The sequence below is a fragment of the Pan troglodytes genome, chromosome X, assembly GCF_028858775.2.
Source record: "Pan troglodytes isolate AG18354 chromosome X, NHGRI_mPanTro3-v2.0_pri, whole genome shotgun sequence".
NCBI lineage: Eukaryota > Metazoa > Chordata > Mammalia > Primates > Hominidae > Pan > Pan troglodytes.
The window spans coordinates 150,558,407-150,576,488 of NC_072421.2; the positions used below are offsets into that span (position 1 = coordinate 150,558,407).

At 59.6% G+C, this 18,082-nt stretch overlaps 2 protein-coding genes across 2 annotated transcripts; one reads left to right on the forward strand and one right to left on the reverse strand.

The window, feature by feature from the left end:
* The first annotated feature begins 2,189 nt into the window (after nucleotides 1-2,189).
* On the forward strand, nucleotides 2,190-4,259 carry LOC107971234 (PNMA family member 6A). Its single transcript, XM_016944491.3, has 2 exons — nucleotides 2,190-2,452; nucleotides 2,767-4,259. The coding sequence occupies exon 2, from the start codon at nucleotides 2,895-2,897 to the stop codon at nucleotides 4,092-4,094; it is 1,200 nt and encodes a 399-aa protein (XP_016799980.1). The 5' UTR covers nucleotides 2,190-2,452; nucleotides 2,767-2,894; the 3' UTR covers nucleotides 4,095-4,259.
* A 585-nt stretch (nucleotides 4,260-4,844) lies between these two features.
* LOC107971235 (paraneoplastic antigen-like protein 6B) lies at nucleotides 4,845-7,836 on the reverse strand. The gene is made up of 2 exons (XM_016944492.3): nucleotides 7,244-7,836; nucleotides 4,845-6,929 (listed from the first exon to the last, which is right to left on the reverse strand). Exon 2 carries the CDS (start codon nucleotides 6,799-6,801, stop codon nucleotides 5,602-5,604), a length of 1,200 nt encoding a protein of 399 aa, XP_016799981.1. The 5' UTR covers nucleotides 6,802-6,929; nucleotides 7,244-7,836; the 3' UTR covers nucleotides 4,845-5,601.
* Between the last annotated feature and the right edge of the window lie 10,246 nt (nucleotides 7,837-18,082).

Here is an 18,082-nt window from a genome sequence, read left to right on the forward strand (position 1 = left end):
CTAGTGAACTATGTGCATATTCAGGCAGGGGAAGGCAGACAAAGGGTTTTCAGGACAAGTGAAGAGGATTACATAATTGTTTTGACATAATGATCTTTGGCTACAAGGATGAATAACAAGGGTAGCATTGGTCAGGGGCTTGGACAGGAAGTTGCTGGGCAGGTGTCCTCGCAGAAGTATTATTTGTGTCAGGTTGCAACAGCCTTTGTGCAAATTTGTGGGTTTTGCAGTCTTCTGTGATAGCTTTTGTTATCAGGCATTCGTGCATGGGAACCCTGCCTAGGTGGCCCTCCACAGCTCTATTTGTCAGGTTTTTGGATTTTTGTTTGCTTGAACAACAAGTGACTCCATCTTGATTCTGAAACCTTTCACAACCATACGGGCAAGCCAAAGTCTAATTGTGAGGCCCACTCCAATGCGACCTGCTTCTGGGCAACGTGATAGACTGGCCATGGCTTATATCACAAAAGGAGAAAGGCTTCGATCTTGACGCTAGGAACTTTCTCCCGGAAACGGGCCGATGACGCCTGTCATCTGCGAGATGAGGAGGAAAGGAGCAAAGGAGATTCACAGAAGAGGAACCAGGAACGGCCAGTGGGAGGATGCACGACCTCGCCACCGCTCGGGGAAACGCAAGGCACACAGCGATGAGGTGGTGTCTCTCCCCGTGGGATGGGCAAGCGGGCGAGGCTGGACAGGACCAAAGGCTGCTTGGGCTGTAGGAACCCAGGACCGCTCCCACGCTGCCAGTGCGAGGGAACATGGGTTCAGCCACGCACCGGAGGTCACAGATGAGCAAAGCTTGGTTGTGGCGTTGATAGGCACAGCCCAAGTCCCAGCAGAGCCACTGCCTGCTGTGCACGCCAGAGTCTTTCTGGCTGACGGTGGTGGCTCAGACAGGCATGCGGGATACCACTGGCAGCAGTGTCTGCAACAGCCAAACAGTGGGAAGGACCGGAATGTCCATCCCCAGGGTCATAGACAAATACTCTGGGGCTGTGATTCAGCAAGGAGCTTGGGCGAGCTGGACGCTTGGGGGAAACCTTGGCCAGCAAGTTGCCAAACAGGAGGTCAGGCAAGGAAAGAGAAGGGGATGAGGGAACGACACCCAGAGGTGTGACCCCGTGGGAACCCGTTTGCCACCTGCCTGGTGGAGATGCTGTTCACATGGCCCCAGCCTCCCGTGATGGGTCAGGTGCAGGGTGGTCAGATCCACAGGCGCAGAATCTCTGTTTTGAGCGGAGGCTGCTCTGCCCTGGCGCAGTGTCTAGCCCCGGCAACAGAGGACTGGGGAAGGACCTATGGAAGGCTGACTCAGGCCCTGACAGACGGAGGTCTCCAGGGAGGTACGACACCCATGCTGCCCTCAGGGCCAAGAGAGCAATGCCCCAGAGCCCATCAGGCTGGTGAGGGCACAGGGGGCAGGGGACAAATTGAGTAGCCCACTCCACGCGGACTACCTTTCCAGGCACACACTCAGGCAGAGACCCAGACTCGGGACTTGCGGCTGCAAAACGGACGAGGCCCGGGCATACTTGGGTGCTGGGTCACCCTCCTAGGTGCTGGCTCCTGGCACCAGGGCAGCAAAGTGCTTCGGCCGGAGGGCTGCGGGTCCCTGAAGCCAGATGGGCAGCGGGGAGATGGCAGACCCTCCGTAGGATGGTGTGCGTGAGCTGCGTGAGCGCCTGGGGCATCTCCTCCACGGAATGGCACCCGCACCAGGTGCCCCTGGCCTCGCCTGGCCTTGCCAGCCAGAGGACCAGTCCTGGACGGGGAGGGGTAGGACAAGAGCAGGTGCACAGGCCCCAGAACCCGGCTCCCTGACCCTGGCCAGAACGCAGAGCTGCCGGGCGCACCTCAGACCACTCCCTGGCCCTCTGGTGGGCACGCCGGGGTGCAGACCCCTCGCCCCGCTGGCGCCTGCCTCCGGGGCACGTGCGGGAGGGGCAGAGGCCTGGACCAGGAACCGCTGTGGTGAGAGCCAAAGGCGCTGGGACCTGCGGCCCACAGACCTTTGGACACCCCGGTGGGGGTGGGGGTGGGCTGGCGCCTGTGTTCCCGGGACCCGCGGCGCGAGGGGAGTGGGGGTGGGGCTAGGGGATAGGAGCAGGTGACGTCACCCGGGGTCCTGGGGCGCTCGGGAAGGCGGCGAGAGCCAGGCCACGTGACCCGCCCGCGGCAACGGCCCTGCGCTCTCCCGGGCCGGCGACGCGGAGGGGTCCGCGCTGCACCGCCGCCGCACCCCGGCCGCGTGACCGCACTGCAGAGAGCGGCTGCGAGCAGGCGCCGGCGCACCGGCCCAAACGCCGAGCGAGCGAGGGAGAGGCACAGTCAGAGGGAACGCCCGCGCTGGGAGCCAGGGGCGCCCGACCCCGCCGCCGCCGCAGCGGCGCGCAGCCCCCGACGCGCCCTGTGGGGACCCGGACCAGGAGGGACCCTGCCCCGGGAAAAGGTATCAGACCCACCCGGGGAGGGGGACGCTGGGTCCCGGGAGACTCCGCCGCCCCTCGCCTGTCCGCCCTAACAGAACTGAAGCAGCCTGCGGGGCAGCGGTCCGGGGTCCGGGGTCCGGGGGCGGCGCGGGGATGAGGCCAAGACCCGCAGGGACCACCCCCCCGGGGGGGCGGGGCGGGACAGGGGCGGGGCCTGGCTGCAGAGGCGCGGCCAGGGGAGGAGGGCGGCTGGGGGTGGGAGTGGACGTGGACGTGGACGTGGGCGTGGGGAGGGGTGGGCATTAACCTCGCTCTCGCCCGCTCGCATTCACAGGCTGTGGAGACCTGGGCTCCCACCCCAATTCATCCCCCCACACCCCCGCCGCCCCGTGCCACCCTGGTCCGCGCTGGGAACCCTATCCTGCCCCTCGTGTCAGCCCGGCACTGGCCAGAATTGCGGGCATGGCGGTGACGATGCTGCAGGACTGGTGCAGGTGGATGGGGGTCAACGCTCGCAGGGGCCTGCTCATCCTGGGCATCCCGGAGGACTGTGATGATGCCGAATTCCAAGAGTCCCTCGAGGCTGCCCTGAGGCCTATGGGACACTTTACAGTGCTAGGCAAAGTGTTTCGAGAGGAGGATAATGCCACCGCGGCCCTGGTCGAGCTCGACCGGGAAGTCAACTATGCTTTGGTCCCCAGGGAAATCCCCGGCACTGGGGGCCCGTGGAACGTGGTCTTTGTGCCCCGTTGCTCAGGCGAGGAGTTTCTCGGTCTCGGTCGCGTGTTCCACTTCCCGGAGCAAGAGGGGCAGATGGTGGAGAGCGTGGCCGGCGCCCTGGGCGTGGGGCTGCGCAGGGTGTGCTGGCTCCGATGCATCGGTCAGGCGGTCCAGCCCTGGGTGGAGGCCGTGAGGTACCAGAGCCTGGGCGTGTTTTCCGGGAGGGACCAGCCAGCCCCAGGGGAGGAGTCCTTTGAGGTCTGGCTAGACCACACCACCGAAATGCTGCATGTGTGGCAGGGGGTCTCGGAAAGGGAGAGGAGGAGGAGGCTGCTGGAAGGCTTGCGTGGGACCGCCCTGCAGCTCGTGCACGCGCTCCTGGCGGAGAACCCCGCCAGGACGGCGCAGGACTGTCTGGCGGCCCTGGTCCAGGTGTTTGGAGACAACGAGTCCCAGGCGACCATCCGGGTGAAGTGTCTGACCGCTCAGCAGCAGTCAGGCGAGCGTCTCTCAGCTTTCGTGTTGCGGCTGGAAGTGCTGCTGCAGAAGGCCATGGAGAAGGAGGCCCTGGCCAGAGCATCCGCCGACCGCGTGCGCCTGAGGCAGATGCTCACCAGGGCCCACCTTACTGAGCCTCTGGATGAAGCACTGAGGAAGCTGAGAATGGCCGGGAGGTCTCCAAGTTTCTTGGAGATGCTGGGGCTCGTTCGGGAGTCTGAGGCATGGGAGGCCAGTCTAGCCAGGAGCGTGAGAGCCCAGACACAGGAAGGGGCCGGTGCCCGGGCTGGTGCCCAGGCTGTTGCCAGAGCCAGCACTAAAGTAGAGGCGGTCCCAGGAGGTCCTGGTCGGGAGCCAGAGGGCCTCCTCCAGGCAGGAGGCCAGGAGGCTGAGGAGCTCCTCCAGGAGGGGCTCAAGCCCGTCCTGGAGGAATGTGATAACTAGGTTGGGGCTGGGGAGGCAGCCCAGCGCGAGTCCTCCCCGGGCAAATAGGCTCCGAGGGCCCCGGGGCCTCCTCTCCTCCTCTCAGGCAGCAGGGCCCTGGAGACAGGCGGAGGCGGGGCCAGGGCCGGTCCCTCACCCCACATCGGGATCGGGGCCAGCTGTGGCCTGGGTAGGGGCACCTGAAGATGTCTGCCCCCCACTCCTTGTCCTGGGTTGGGAGAGGCAGGGGGAAAGAGGCCCTCTCAAGGGTGTCAGCTGCCTGGGTCTCCCAAGAGGGGTCCCCCACCCGCCGAGTCCTCCACATGGCTCCCATGTGGGCCTCTGACTTCATGCCCAGGCCCTCCTGGGGCTCTTCCCTGATCTTGGCTTCCAGCCTGAGGTTACACATGTGGCCACTCTGACCCTTCTGAAAGCCCTGAGCGCCGCCCCCCCCCACCCCACCCCACAGTGCTGTCAGGGATCCTGGATACCAGGAACTAGCCTACTGTCCCTCTGCCTGTCTGCAACGTCCAAACCACCTACTCCTGGGAGGTGATTAGAGTGCCCTGGGAACCCAATCAGCCCCTGCTCAAGACTACCACGCCATCCCGTGCAGCCCAGGGGACCACACAGACCCTCAGGGACCAAGCACCCCACACACCCCGATGTTAGCCCAGCCACTGTGGCACCTCACCTCACCTTGTCCCCAGCCAACACTGCACCCCGCACCCCGCACCCCATGCAGTTTCCCACAGCAGAGGCGAGGCCGGCTGGAACACTGAATGAAATTTATTGAAGAGAGATACGTACTGAAACCGTTGAAGAGAAGGGAATCACAACACAGAAGCTGCAAATGGCCACCACAGGACACAGGTCGGGACCCCCCTCCTCCTGGGGGAACACCCACCCCAGGTCTAGGAAACTCAGTAACAAGTAACAACAGGAGTGGAACGCCAAAGCACAAAGTTCACTGGGGAACCTCAGACAGCCCCACTCCATCCCGGGTCCCGTTCTTTCTCCCGCAGTCATGGTCACCATCGCTGTCACGGGATGAGTGTCCACTGGGCCCTGGTGTCTTCTTCCCGCCATCTCCCGGGACTGCGCTGGGGCCCTCTGGGGAGGAGCTGCTCAGAGAAGAACACACACGGCTCCACAAAAACAAGCAGCCCCTGGCCTAAATCTACGCAAGGAAAGCAGAGGTGGTGCTCACGATACGGGAGAGCAGTGAGCACAACCTGGGCTCCCAGGAAGCTCACAGCATGTGCCCCTGGCACTGGAGGGGCGCCTCCCCCCACCCCATTTGGTATTAAATGTGGTCATCTGGGTCACCGGGAAGGTGGTGGTGGGCAGGGCCCCTTGGGGGGAAGTGGGGGGCCCCGATCCCGATGTGGGGTGAGGGACCGGCCCTGGCCCCGCCTCCGCCTGTCTCCAGGGCCCTGCTGCCTGAGAGGAGGAGAGGAGGCCCCGGGGCCCTCGGAGCCTATTTGCCCGGGGAGGACTCGCGCTGGGCTGCCTCCCCAGCCCCAACCTAGTTATCACATTCCTCCAGGACGGGCTTGAGCCCCTCCTGGAGGAGCTCCTCAGCCTCCTGGCCTCCTGCCTGGAGGAGGCCCTCTGGCTCCCGACCAGGACCTCCTGGGACCGCCTCTACTTTAGTGCTGGCTCTGGCAACAGCCTGGGCACCAGCCCGGGCACCGGCCCCTTCCTGTGTCTGGGCTCTCACGCTCCTGGCTAGACTGGCCTCCCATGCCTCAGACTCCCGAACGAGCCCCAGCATCTCCAAGAAACTTGGAGACCTCCCGGCCATTCTCAGCTTCCTCAGTGCTTCATCCAGAGGCTCAGTAAGGTGGGCCCTGGTGAGCATCTGCCTCAGGCGCACGCGGTCGGCGGATGCTCTGGCCAGGGCCTCCTTCTCCATGGCCTTCTGCAGCAGCACTTCCAGCCGCAACACGAAAGCTGAGAGACGCTCGCCTGACTGCTGCTGAGCGGTCAGACACTTCACCCGGATGGTCGCCTGGGACTCGTTGTCTCCAAACACCTGGACCAGGGCCGCCAGACAGTCCTGCGCCGTCCTGGCGGGGTTCTCCGCCAGGAGCGCGTGCACGAGCTGCAGGGCGGTCCCACGCAAGCCTTCCAGCAGCCTCCTCCTCCTCTCCCTTTCCGAGACCCCCTGCCACACATGCAGCATTTCGGTGGTGTGGTCTAGCCAGACCTCAAAGGACTCCTCCCCTGGGGCTGGCTGGTCCCTCCCGGAAAACACGCCCAGGCTCTGGTACCTCACGGCCTCCACCCAGGGCTGGACCGCCTGACCGATGCATCGGAGCCAGCACACCCTGCGCAGCCCCACGCCCAGGGCGCCGGCCACGCTCTCCACCATCTGCCCCTCTTGCTCCGGGAAGTGGAACACGCGACCGAGACCGAGAAACTCCTCGCCTGAGCAACGGGGCACAAAGACCACGTTCCACGGGCCCCCAGTGCCGGGGATTTCCCTGGGGACCAAAGCATAGTTGACTTCCCGGTCGAGCTCGACCAGGGCCGCGGTGGCATTATCCTCCTCTCGAAACACTTTGCCTAGCACTGTAAAGTGTCCCATAGGCCTCAGGGCAGCCTCGAGGGACTCTTGGAATTCGGCATCATCACAGTCCTCCGGGATGCCCAGGATGAGCAGGCCCCTGCGAGCGTTGACCCCCATCCACCTGCACCAGTCCTGCAGCATCGTCACCGCCATGCCCGCAATTCTGGCCAGTGCCGGGCTGACACGAGGGGCAGGATAGGGTTCCCAGCGCGGACCAGGGTGGCACGGGGCGGCGGGGGTGTGGGGGGATGAATTGGGGTGGGAGCCCAGGTCTCCACAGCCTGTGAATGCGAGCGGGCGAGAGCGAGGTTAATGCCCACCCCTCCCCACGCCCACGTCCACGTCCACGTCCACTCCCACCCCCAGCCGCCCTCCTCCCCTGGCCGCGCCTCTGCAGCCAGGCCCCGCCCCTGTCCCGCCCCGCCCCCCCGGGGGGGTGGTCCCTGCGGGTCTTGGCCTCATCCCCGCGCCGCCCCCGGACCCCGGACCCCGGACCGCTGCCCCGCAGGCTGCTTCAGTTCTGTTAGGGCGGACAGGCGAGGGGCGGCGGAGTCTCCCGGGACCCAGCGTCCCCCTCCCCGGGTGGGTCTGATACCTTTTCCCGGGGCAGGGTCCCTCCTGGTCCGGGTCCCCACAGGGCGCGTCGGGGGCTGCGCGCCGCTGCGGCGGCGGCGGGGTCGGGCGCCCCTGGCTCCCAGCGCGGGCGTTCCCTCTGACTGTGCCTCTCCCTCGCTCGCTCGGCGTTTGGGCCGGTGCGCCGGCGCCTGCTCGCAGCCGCTCTCTGCAGTGCGGTCACGCGGCCGGGGTGCGGCGGCGGTGCAGCGCGGACCCCTCCGCGTCGCCGGCCCGGGAGAGCGCAGGGCCGTTGCCGCGGGCGGGTCACGTGGCCTGGCTCTCGCCGCCTTCCCGAGCGCCCCAGGACCCCGGGTGACGTCACCTGCTCCTATCCCCTAGCCCCACCCCCACTCCCCTCGCGCCGCGGGTCCCGGGAACACAGGCGCCAGCCCACCCCCACCCCCACCGGGGTGTCCAAAGGTCTGTGGGCCGCAGGTCCCAGCGCCTTTGGCTCTCACCACAGCGGTTCCTGGTCCAGGCCTCTGCCCCTCCCGCACGTGCCCCGGAGGCAGGCGCCAGCGGGGCGAGGGGTCTGCACCCCGGCGTGCCCACCAGAGGGCCAGGGAGTGGTCTGAGGTGCGCCCGGCAGCTCTGCGTTCTGGCCAGGGTCAGGGAGCCGGGTTCTGGGGCCTGTGCACCTGCTCTTGTCCTACCCCTCCCCGTCCAGGACTGGTCCTCTGGCTGGCAAGGCCAGGCGAGGCCAGGGGCACCTGGTGCGGGTGCCATTCCGTGGAGGAGATGCCCCAGGCGCTCACGCAGCTCACGCACACCATCCTACGGAGGGTCTGCCATCTCCCCGCTGCCCATCTGGCTTCAGGGACCCGCAGCCCTCCGGCCGAAGCACTTTGCTGCCCTGGTGCCAGGAGCCAGCACCTAGGAGGGTGACCCAGCACCCAAGTATGCCCGGGCCTCGTCCGTTTTGCAGCCGCAAGTCCCGAGTCTGGGTCTCTGCCTGAGTGTGTGCCTGGAAAGGTAGTCCGCGTGGAGTGGGCTACTCAATTTGTCCCCTGCCCCCTGTGCCCTCACCAGCCTGATGGGCTCTGGGGCATTGCTCTCTTGGCCCTGAGGGCAGCATGGGTGTCGTACCTCCCTGGAGACCTCCGTCTGTCAGGGCCTGAGTCAGCCTTCCATAGGTCCTTCCCCAGTCCTCTGTTGCCGGGGCTAGACACTGCGCCAGGGCAGAGCAGCCTCCGCTCAAAACAGAGATTCTGCGCCTGTGGATCTGACCACCCTGCACCTGACCCATCACGGGAGGCTGGGGCCATGTGAACAGCATCTCCACCAGGCAGGTGGCAAACGGGTTCCCACGGGGTCACACCTCTGGGTGTCGTTCCCTCATCCCCTTCTCTTTCCTTGCCTGACCTCCTGTTTGGCAACTTGCTGGCCAAGGTTTCCCCCAAGCGTCCAGCTCGCCCAAGCTCCTTGCTGAATCACAGCCCCAGAGTATTTGTCTATGACCCTGGGGATGGACATTCCGGTCCTTCCCACTGTTTGGCTGTTGCAGACACTGCTGCCAGTGGTATCCCGCATGCCTGTCTGAGCCACCACCGTCAGCCAGAAAGACTCTGGCGTGCACAGCAGGCAGTGGCTCTGCTGGGACTTGGGCTGTGCCTATCAACGCCACAACCAAGCTTTGCTCATCTGTGACCTCCGGTGCGTGGCTGAACCCATGTTCCCTCGCACTGGCAGCGTGGGAGCGGTCCTGGGTTCCTACAGCCCAAGCAGCCTTTGGTCCTGTCCAGCCTCGCCCGCTTGCCCATCCCACGGGGAGAGACACCACCTCATCGCTGTGTGCCTTGCGTTTCCCCGAGCGGTGGCGAGGTCGTGCATCCTCCCACTGGCCGTTCCTGGTTCCTCTTCTGTGAATCTCCTTTGCTCCTTTCCTCCTCATCTCGCAGATGACAGGCGTCATCGGCCCGTTTCCAGGAGAAAGTTCCTAGCGTCAAGATCGAAGCCTTTCTCCTTTTGTGATATAAGCCATGGCCAGTCTATCACGTTGCCCAGAAGCAGGTCGCATTGGAGTGGGCCTCACAATTAGACTTTGGCTTGCCCGTATGGTTGTGAAAGGTTTCAGAATCAAGATGGAGTCACTTGTTGTTCAAGCAAACAAAAATCCAAAAACCTGACAAATAGAGCTGTGGAGGGCCACCTAGGCAGGGTTCCCATGCACGAATGCCTGATAACAAAAGCTATCACAGAAGACTGCAAAACCCACAAATTTGCACAAAGGCTGTTGCAACCTGACACAAATAATACTTCTGCGAGGACACCTGCCCAGCAACTTCCTGTCCAAGCCCCTGACCAATGCTACCCTTGTTATTCATCCTTGTAGCCAAAGATCATTATGTCAAAACAATTATGTAATCCTCTTCACTTGTCCTGAAAACCCTTTGTCTGCCTTCCCCTGCCTGAATATGCACATAGTTCACTAGGGCGCACACGTCCCCACTGCAATGCCTATTTCTGAATAGATACCATCTTCTTATAGGGAGGCTCCCTCTCTGTGTGGTACTTAGGTTGGCATGGTCTTGCTCCCCAGGCTTTTCTACCTCCCAGGTAGTAAACGTGGGGTCAGCGAAGAAACGCATGTCTTCTGTCACAAAGCAGCCTCCCCGGTTGGGCTCGTGTGTCCAGTCCTCCCCGCCCCCCTGCCCCCCACCGCTTCTCCCCCTTGAGGGCCAAGACTGCTTGTTCTCATTCAGGCAAACTGCTGCTCTTTACCTCTGCTGTGAGAGTGTCTGTCTATCGAACCTTTAGTGTTAGACTTGTCACGGCTTATACCACATATTGTCCTCTCTCTTGTTTTCAGCCGTGATTTTTCTGGAGTCCTTCTTCAGAAAGGGCACCGACCCCCCCTCCCCCCCCCCCACCGCCTCGGCCGCCCCCACCCTGGGAACATCTGTGGGTCTGGTGTCTCCAACTGGCCCAGTCAGCCCACAGGCCGGCTCGCAACTAATTTCCTGTTTTCGGCCTTGTCTCTTCCCACTCTCCTTCCTTCTGCACCTGCTGACTCCAAGTCCACGACGCTGCAGGACACCCATTGCCCCCCGCCAACCCCGGGCAAGGCTGGGCTGTGACACGTCAACTGTCTTTCTTTTGTCAGTCCTCTGTCCCCATTGTCTCCACCTCTCAACACAGTTGACTCTCCTTCCTTCTCAAAACCATTTCCTTTCTCAGCTTCTTCCTCTCCCCCACCCCACTTTTGGGCTGACCTCCTCCCTCTCTACCTGCCTCTCTGCCCTTGGACCTTCCTCCTCCTCCTCCTACTTTGCTGGATCTAAGCGTGGTGGGGGCGGGCTCCCAGCCTCAACCCTGGGACATACGGCACCTCCGATGAATGCTCTGTCTCTGGACGTGACCTCTCTTCCAAGCTCCGCACGTACCCATCCATCTGCCCACGTGGATGCCCCGCAGACATTTCAGAGCTAAGATGTTCAAACCGGAGGGCTTCGCCCCCTTCACCATGCCTACACTGTCCCCAGGCTTCCCCCTCTGTGCAAAGGGCTCTGCCTTCTACCTGGTGACTCAAACAAAGCAGCCAGGATTCTCTCCCCTATCCTTTGTTCCTCACTCCCAAATCTAACCCATCATTGGATTTTGTTGACTCTGGTCCAAGACTGCTACCCTTCTCATCTCCGTGGTCCTTGGCCCGCCCTGCCTCCTGTTCTCCCTGCCTCCACTCCGCTTCCTCCCTGCTCCACCAACACCCCCTCAGCAGCCAGGGTGATCTTTTTGCAACACCACCAGACCCTGCTCCTCCCTGTGGCACCCCATCTCCTTAGAGTAATCTCAAAGTCCCCATCCTGGTCAAGAGCACCCCCCACGCTGCTCCTGGGGATCTGGCTTCCTCTGATGCTCTCCTTCCTTCCCCGAAATCCACCCCATGTTGCCATGCCCCCAGCTCCTCTCACCACACTCCTGCCGATCTGGCCTGTTCAGCTGGCCCCGCAGCACAGGGCTTGTTCCCACCTTCGGCCTTTGCCATCCCTCCTTCCTCTGTGTGAGCCATCCAGGCCCAAGAACCTTCTGTGGCAGCAGCTTCCTCCTGCTCTTCCTCTCCCTCCTCCTCCTCCTCCTATTCCTCCTCCTCCCCCTCCTCCTCCTCCCCCTCCTCCTGCACCTCCTCCTCCTTCATGTCTCAGCTGAACTGTCCCCTCCTCCCATAGGCCCCCTCTGCTGGGACACACAAATCACGTGCCCTCTGTTTATATTCTTATTGGCGGCATCAGTACATGTGTCGGCACGTGAGAAATGCTGGTCTGAGTCTTTGCTTTTGGGTATCAGGGGCTCCCTCCCCAGGTGGCAAGCTAGAGCCCCAGAAGGTGGGGTGGACTTGCCTGTGTGTCTAGCCCATTTGCACTGCTATAGCAAAATACCTGAGACTGGGTAACTTGCAAAGAACAGAAATGTATTGCTCCCAATTCTGGGGGCTGGGAAGCTCAAAGTCAAGGCACTGGAGACTGGGAAACTTACAAAAGAACAGAAATTTCTTGTTCCCAATTCCGGAGGCTGGGAAGCCCAAGATCAAGGCACCAGTAGGTTCAGCATCTGGTGGGGGCTCAGTCTCTCCTTCCAAGATGGTGTCTTGTGCCTGCGTCCTCACATGGTCGTGGGGAGGGAAGAGCAAAAAGGGGGCTTACCTAGTGCTTTCCAGCCTTTTACAAGGGACTCCTCTCATCCTCGAGGGCTCTGCCCCCATGGTCTCATTGCCTCCTAAAGGTCTCACCCCTTAACACTGCTGCGTTAGGGACTAACTTTCAACATGAATTTTGGCAGGGACACAACGTTCAAACCGTAGTACAGCGTTTCCTACCCTGAGATCCCCAGCACCTAGAACAGAGTGTGGCCCAGAGGAGGCTCTCGGTGCCTTCTTTCCAGCAAGTGCCTGAATCTGTCAGCCTGCTCCAGCCTGCCAGGGTACCGGGACCTTATCCTGAGGGCTGTGGGGAGCCCCGATGGGTTTGAAGCCAGGAGGCGGTGATGCTGAGACCGGCCGGCCAGCCGTCTGGGGGAACTAATCAGCAGGAAGGGAAGCCTGGAGCAGCGAGGGGGCTGCAGCCCAAGTCCAGGCCCCCCCCGACCCCGGGGCTGGGCAAGGAGGGTCTAAGGGAAAGCAGAAGATACAGGCTCTAGAGAGGGAGAAGGCCCGGGGAGGGCTCAGGCAGGGTCCCGGGTTCCTTGTTGTGTGTGGACCGGGTGGAAGGCAGGACCCTTGTCTGACATGGGGATCATGCTGGCAGTTGTCTTTCCTCTTGCCTTTTGTGGAAAGAGGGGTGACGGGCATGGGGATGAGCTCCTGTGGCCGTGGTCACATTCAAGTGGCTCGTGTGACACCCAGGTAGACATTAGCTCTGCCCTCTTCCTCCCTCCCGCCAGCCTGCCACTCTCCATCTTCCCGTCCCTCCCCACCCTGCCCCGCAGCACCCAGCCCTGCCCTGTGGGCAGGCAGACTCCCTGGTAAAGGTAAAGGAATTGTATAGGTGGCCCCTGCTTGGTTTGGCTCCCAGAGGCTTCCATCTTTTTGGCTTGGTCCCCCTGATTGCCAGCAGAAGGCACTGCACAGAGCCAGCGTGCCCAGCAGATGTTGGACACCTGAAGGGATAAACACGGAAGCACTGTACTGTGAGGTGGCACTTGATTGAAGATGCTGCAATCAAGATTCACAGAAGGCTCTGGGTTGCTTGGTGACCAGACGCCTCCGTAGAGCACCTGCTGTAGTACTGGCTCTTGAGAAACAAGTCGCAAGGACAGCCAGCCTTGCTGAGTGCCTCCAACACAGGCCTGGACGCAGAGGAGGTCTCCGTGTGTGTTTCTCCCCACCTGGTTGCCTCCCAGCTGGCTGACCTCGGACGTGTCCCTTACAGCCTCCACAGGTTGAGTGGGAGCATTGTCTGCTCTTGAACCAGGAAGGGCTTCTTTGCTGTGCACCACAATGTCCGAGGGCCCAGGCTCTGCACAGCCAACGGGGGCCCCCTTGTGTCCTCCAGGGAGAGCCTGGGGCTCCTCCCTACCGTCCTACCTCAGGCAGGGCCAAAGCTCCCCAGTCTGTGGCTTCGGGCCAGCTCCCCACCGGCCGCGGCCTGCTCTGACTGCTCAGAAGCTTCTTCCTCCAATGCCCTCTTTGATTCTGCTCCCGACGGCTCTCTGCCCTGCCCAGAGCCCACGACAGGCCCTTGGGCTGCCGGGCTAGCACCTGCCTCCTGCCATATGACCCTGCCATTCCCTGGCTGGCTGCCCCTACCTGGGGCGGGGGGAGCAGTACTTCCTCAGCTTCTGTCTGGCTGTGCCCCACCCACACACACACCGAAACACACACACACACACACAGACACACACACACGCACACACACGCATGCACATGCACGTACAACCTGCCCTGCCCCTAGCCTGCCCTCTGCAGCCTCACAGGTGCAGGTGGCTCCTTCCCACCTAGCAGGGTTTTTCTGAGGGACAACCCGATGTGGCACGCCATGCTTCCCAGACTCAGGGTCCTGCTGGGCTGAATAAGTGTGAGCTTGTTCTGCGTTGGTCCTTGACACAGCTGGTTGCCTGTGGCACAGTCTTCAACTCATTGAAGTCAAGTCCCTCTGGAGGAGAGTCGGTGGGGCGTTGGTTGTGGAGGCCGGTGGCAGTGGGCTGGGTGGTGCCATGGGGCTCAGGGTACAACTGCATTGGTGATCAGTCCTCTCTGCCTTGGTTTGGGATTGAAATGGCCTTCATAGCAAGCTCAGCCCGGTGCTTGCTCCCAGTGAGCTTGCCTGCAGCTAGATGCCATCAGCATCTTTCCTCCCACAGCTGCCTTCCAGCTCCCTTCCTTCCTGTGTGTGCCACTGGCTCTTCCAACCCATGGGGCACACTCACTCTCCTCCCGAGGAGGCAGTGTCATCTGGGCATGGCTGGCCCTTTCTGCCAGGAGTCCAGGGATTCCTGTCAGAGGCCCCTGCTCCTGCTCTTTCTGCCCTCGAGCCTGCCGGCCCTCCTCACTTTGACTTTGGAGTTTGGATGGTGACTCAGCAGTCAACCAGCATTCAGGGGCAGGGCCACGGTTTCTGGGAGAGAAGCCTGCAGATGGCTGCACCCTGGTCCCAGGGACTCGTGTCCCTGTCCTCTCCTGGAGGACTCCGGGGTCCTGGCTTCCCAGGTGCTATGTGTGTTGGACGGTGTCTCATGTCACATATCAGAGTGAATTTTGGGACCATGGTTGCCAAGGAAATATCATGGTTTGGCTGGAGTTGGCCCCATAAGTGTTCTGTGCTGTGTTTCTCTGTTGCCTGCTTCCAAATTGCTCCGTGAAGTTCAGGCCATTCGTCTGTGTCCTTTTGGTTGGTTCTGTGGAAGATAGTTTCCTCGTTGGTCTAGTTAGCCACAAGAAAAAGATGCCCATGGTTTTCTCAAATCATGAGTTTGTGAGCACTGGGCAGTGATCAAGTTCCCTGGGGGATGTCACAATAAATTTTCCCTGTAGGCAAGACTTTAGGAGCAAACCAATAGGATAGCTCACAGTCATAGCTCACAGCAAGCAAGTTGCCTGCTTGAAGGATGGGCCTATGCTGTGAAAGTCTGTTGGAACTGAGCATATCAGGGTTCTCTGAAGGGATAGAACTAATGGGATCTATATACATATATATATACACATATACATATATATATATATAAACTATATCTATATACATATACATATATGTAAACTATATATATATATATACATATACATATATATATATATATGGGAGTTTATTAAGTGTTTATACTCCCATATATATATATGGGAGTTTATAACCATATATATATATATATATATATATATATATGGGAGTTTATTAAGTGTGTGTATATATATATATATAAAATATATGTGGGAGTTTATTAAGTATTAACTTACACGATCACAAGATCCCACAATAGGCTGTCTGTAAGCTTGAGGAGCAAGGAGAGCCTGAGTCTCAAAACTGAAGAACTTGGAGTCCGATGTTTAAGGGCAGGAAGCATCCAGCATGGGCGAAAGATGCAGGCTGGCAGGCTAGACCAGTATCTCTTTTCACATTTTTCTGCCTGCTTATATTCTAACCTCGATGGCAGCTCATTAGATTGTGCCCACCCAATTTAAGGGTGAGTCTGCTGTAAAACGACACGAGGTTGTTCACTGACAGACGAATGGATAAACGAATTGTGGTACATCCATACAATGGAATAGTATTCAGCTTTGGAAAGGAAGGAGATTATGACACATGCTATAACATGGATGAACTTTGAAGACGTTATGCTGAGCAAAACATGCCAGTCACAGAGGGGAACATACTCTGTGATTCCACTTATACGAGGGTCTAGAGCAGTCAAATTCATGGAGACAAAAAGTAGAATGGTGGGTGCCAGGGTCTCAGGGGAGGGACAGAAAGGGAGCTAGTGTTTAATGGGGGGACATCATTTCAGTTTGGAAGGATGAAGGTCTCTGGTGATGGATGGTGGTGATGGTGGCACAACAATGTGAATGGACTTAGTGCCACTGAAGTCTACACTTAGACATGGTGAAAACGGTAAATCTTGTGTTATGTGTAGTTCACTACAATTAAAAAAAAAAAAGACAAGGGAGTCAGTCAGAAAGGTTCACATATGACAGGAAGCCATTTCTATGAAACGCCCAGAGAGGTAAATCCATAGAGACAGAAAGTGCATTTGTGGTTTCCAGGGGCTGGGAGGAGGAGTAAATGGGGCGTGACTGCTAATGGGAGGAGGAGTCTTTGTGAGGATGATGAAATTCTTTTTGGAACTGGGTAGAGATGGTGGTTGCACAACATTGCAAATGTACTTAATGACACTGAGCTGTACACTTTAGAGTGGTTAAAATAGTAAATGTAATGTGATGTCTATTTCACCACAGTGAAAGCAACCCCCACCCCCGCAGTGTGCTGCAGATGTGCACCTGCAGGCAGGTGGTGTTTTCGTTCCCCGTTGCTGCCGTAACAAATGATCACAAACCCGCTGCTTCAAGCAACACAGATCTATCGTCTTACAGTTCTGGAGGTCAGAAGTCTAAAATAGGAAGTTCTAGGGGAAGAACCCTTTTCCTTGCCTTTCCTGTCACCTTGAGGCTGCCTGAATTCCTTGGCTCTTGGCTCCTTCCATCTCCAAAGCCAGCAACATCCGGTTGAGTCCTTCTCTGGCGGCATCATTCTGACACTGACTCTTCTTCCTCCCTCTCCCTCACTTAAGGACCCTTGTCCTTCAAGTGTAAAGACCTGGCCAATCCAGGATAATCTCCCCACCCATCTCACATCTGCCCGATCGCTATTGTCATGTAAGGTAACATATGTGCAGCTCCCAGGGGTTAGGCCACGAACATCTTTGGGGGCTGTTACTGTGCCACCACGGGCGGTAACGAGCTGAGTCTTGTGCACCCTGCTCAAGGGCTGGGTCCTGCAGATGAGGTGAGGAGATACTTCTGGCATCCTTATGGCTCCCTGTTTGATTCTGGGGGGGGGGCCCTAGGTAAAGGCCAGGCTCTGCTAATCTGGGCCAGGAGCTCTCCTCTCTGCTCTCCCTGACTTCTGTGCTCACTGGCCCTGCAGTGGCAAGGAAAAGGATTCTTCCCTTAGAACTTCCCATTTTGGACTTCTGACCTCCAGAACTGTATGGCAGGGCAGGGATAGCAGAGAGTTCAGACCCAGGAGGTGCCCACAAGGGCACTGAGCATGCGAAGACTTCCAGGCAGTCAGCTCTTCATCCCCATCACATTCTTTCTAGCCGAGGGAAATCCTCCAGATGCAGCGAGTGTGGCAAAGCCTCCCGCCGCCTCTCGGGCTGGACTCCAAGGCAGAGGGCAACCCCTGAGAAGCACGGCCATGCACAAGCTGAGACAGGGCCAGGGTCATGGCTGAATTGTGCCCCCCCACCTGCACCTCCCCCCCCACCAAAAAAACACACATGGCCTCATCCTCACCTTCTGATCTTGCAAATGTGACCTTATTTGGAAAAGGGGTCTTTGCAGAGATCATGAAGTTGAGCATTTTGAGAGGAGCTGATCCTACATTACCCGAGTGGGCCTTAAATCCAATCACAAATGTCCTTATAGGGACCAAACAGAGGAGAAACGCAGACATGGAGACCCAGGGGAGAAAGCCACATGAAGAAGGAGGTGGAGATTAGGGCCAGGAGGCCACAGGCCAAGGGACACCTGGGGCCACTGGAAGCTGGGAGAGACGAGGAAGGATCATCCCCTGGAGCCTTCCCAGGGAGCACGGCCCTGCAGACAGCTTGGTTTTAGACTTCTGGCCTCCAGAACTGGGACAGAATCAGTTTCTGTGGAGTGATTAGGTCAACTGGTTTGTGGTGCTTTCTTACGGCAGCCGAGGGAAGCACACAGAGGCAGATGTATTTAGAGGGGTACCCCCTGCTGCAAGCCTCCTGGGGGCAGGGGCCATGCCACTCTCCTTCTTGAACTCTGCTGGCCACATTGTGCTCGCTCAGGAAATGGGTGCTGAGTCTACTGCTGCTTGAGGCAGAGCTTACGGATTTGTAACTGCTTCTGTGTGGTGGCAGCTCCTCCTTGCCCAGCTCCTCCTTGCCCAGCTCATCATATATCAATGATGCTGCCGCCACAAAACATCCCCCCAACCCAGCCACACTCCTCCTGTCTGCCTGCACCTCTTATCTCTGCTCACCACGGGGCCCCTCCAAGGGGCCGTCTTTGCTTCCATCTCCCGCTGTGGGCTGGCAGACACTGGCACTCCTAAGGCTCTTTTGGCATCCCTAGAGGGCCCAACAGACACCTCCCCACCAAAGAAGTGCACACCTAGATATGTCCAAATCACACACGTCACTG

Bases quoted from the DNA above. Each gene is read 5' to 3' on its own strand.
- LOC107971234 (XM_016944491.3), top strand. From the start codon at position 2,895: ATGGCGGTGACGATGCTGCAGGACTGGTGCAGGTGGATGGGGGTCAAC.
- LOC107971235 (XM_016944492.3), bottom strand. From the start codon at position 6,801: ATGGCGGTGACGATGCTGCAGGACTGGTGCAGGTGGATGGGGGTCAAC.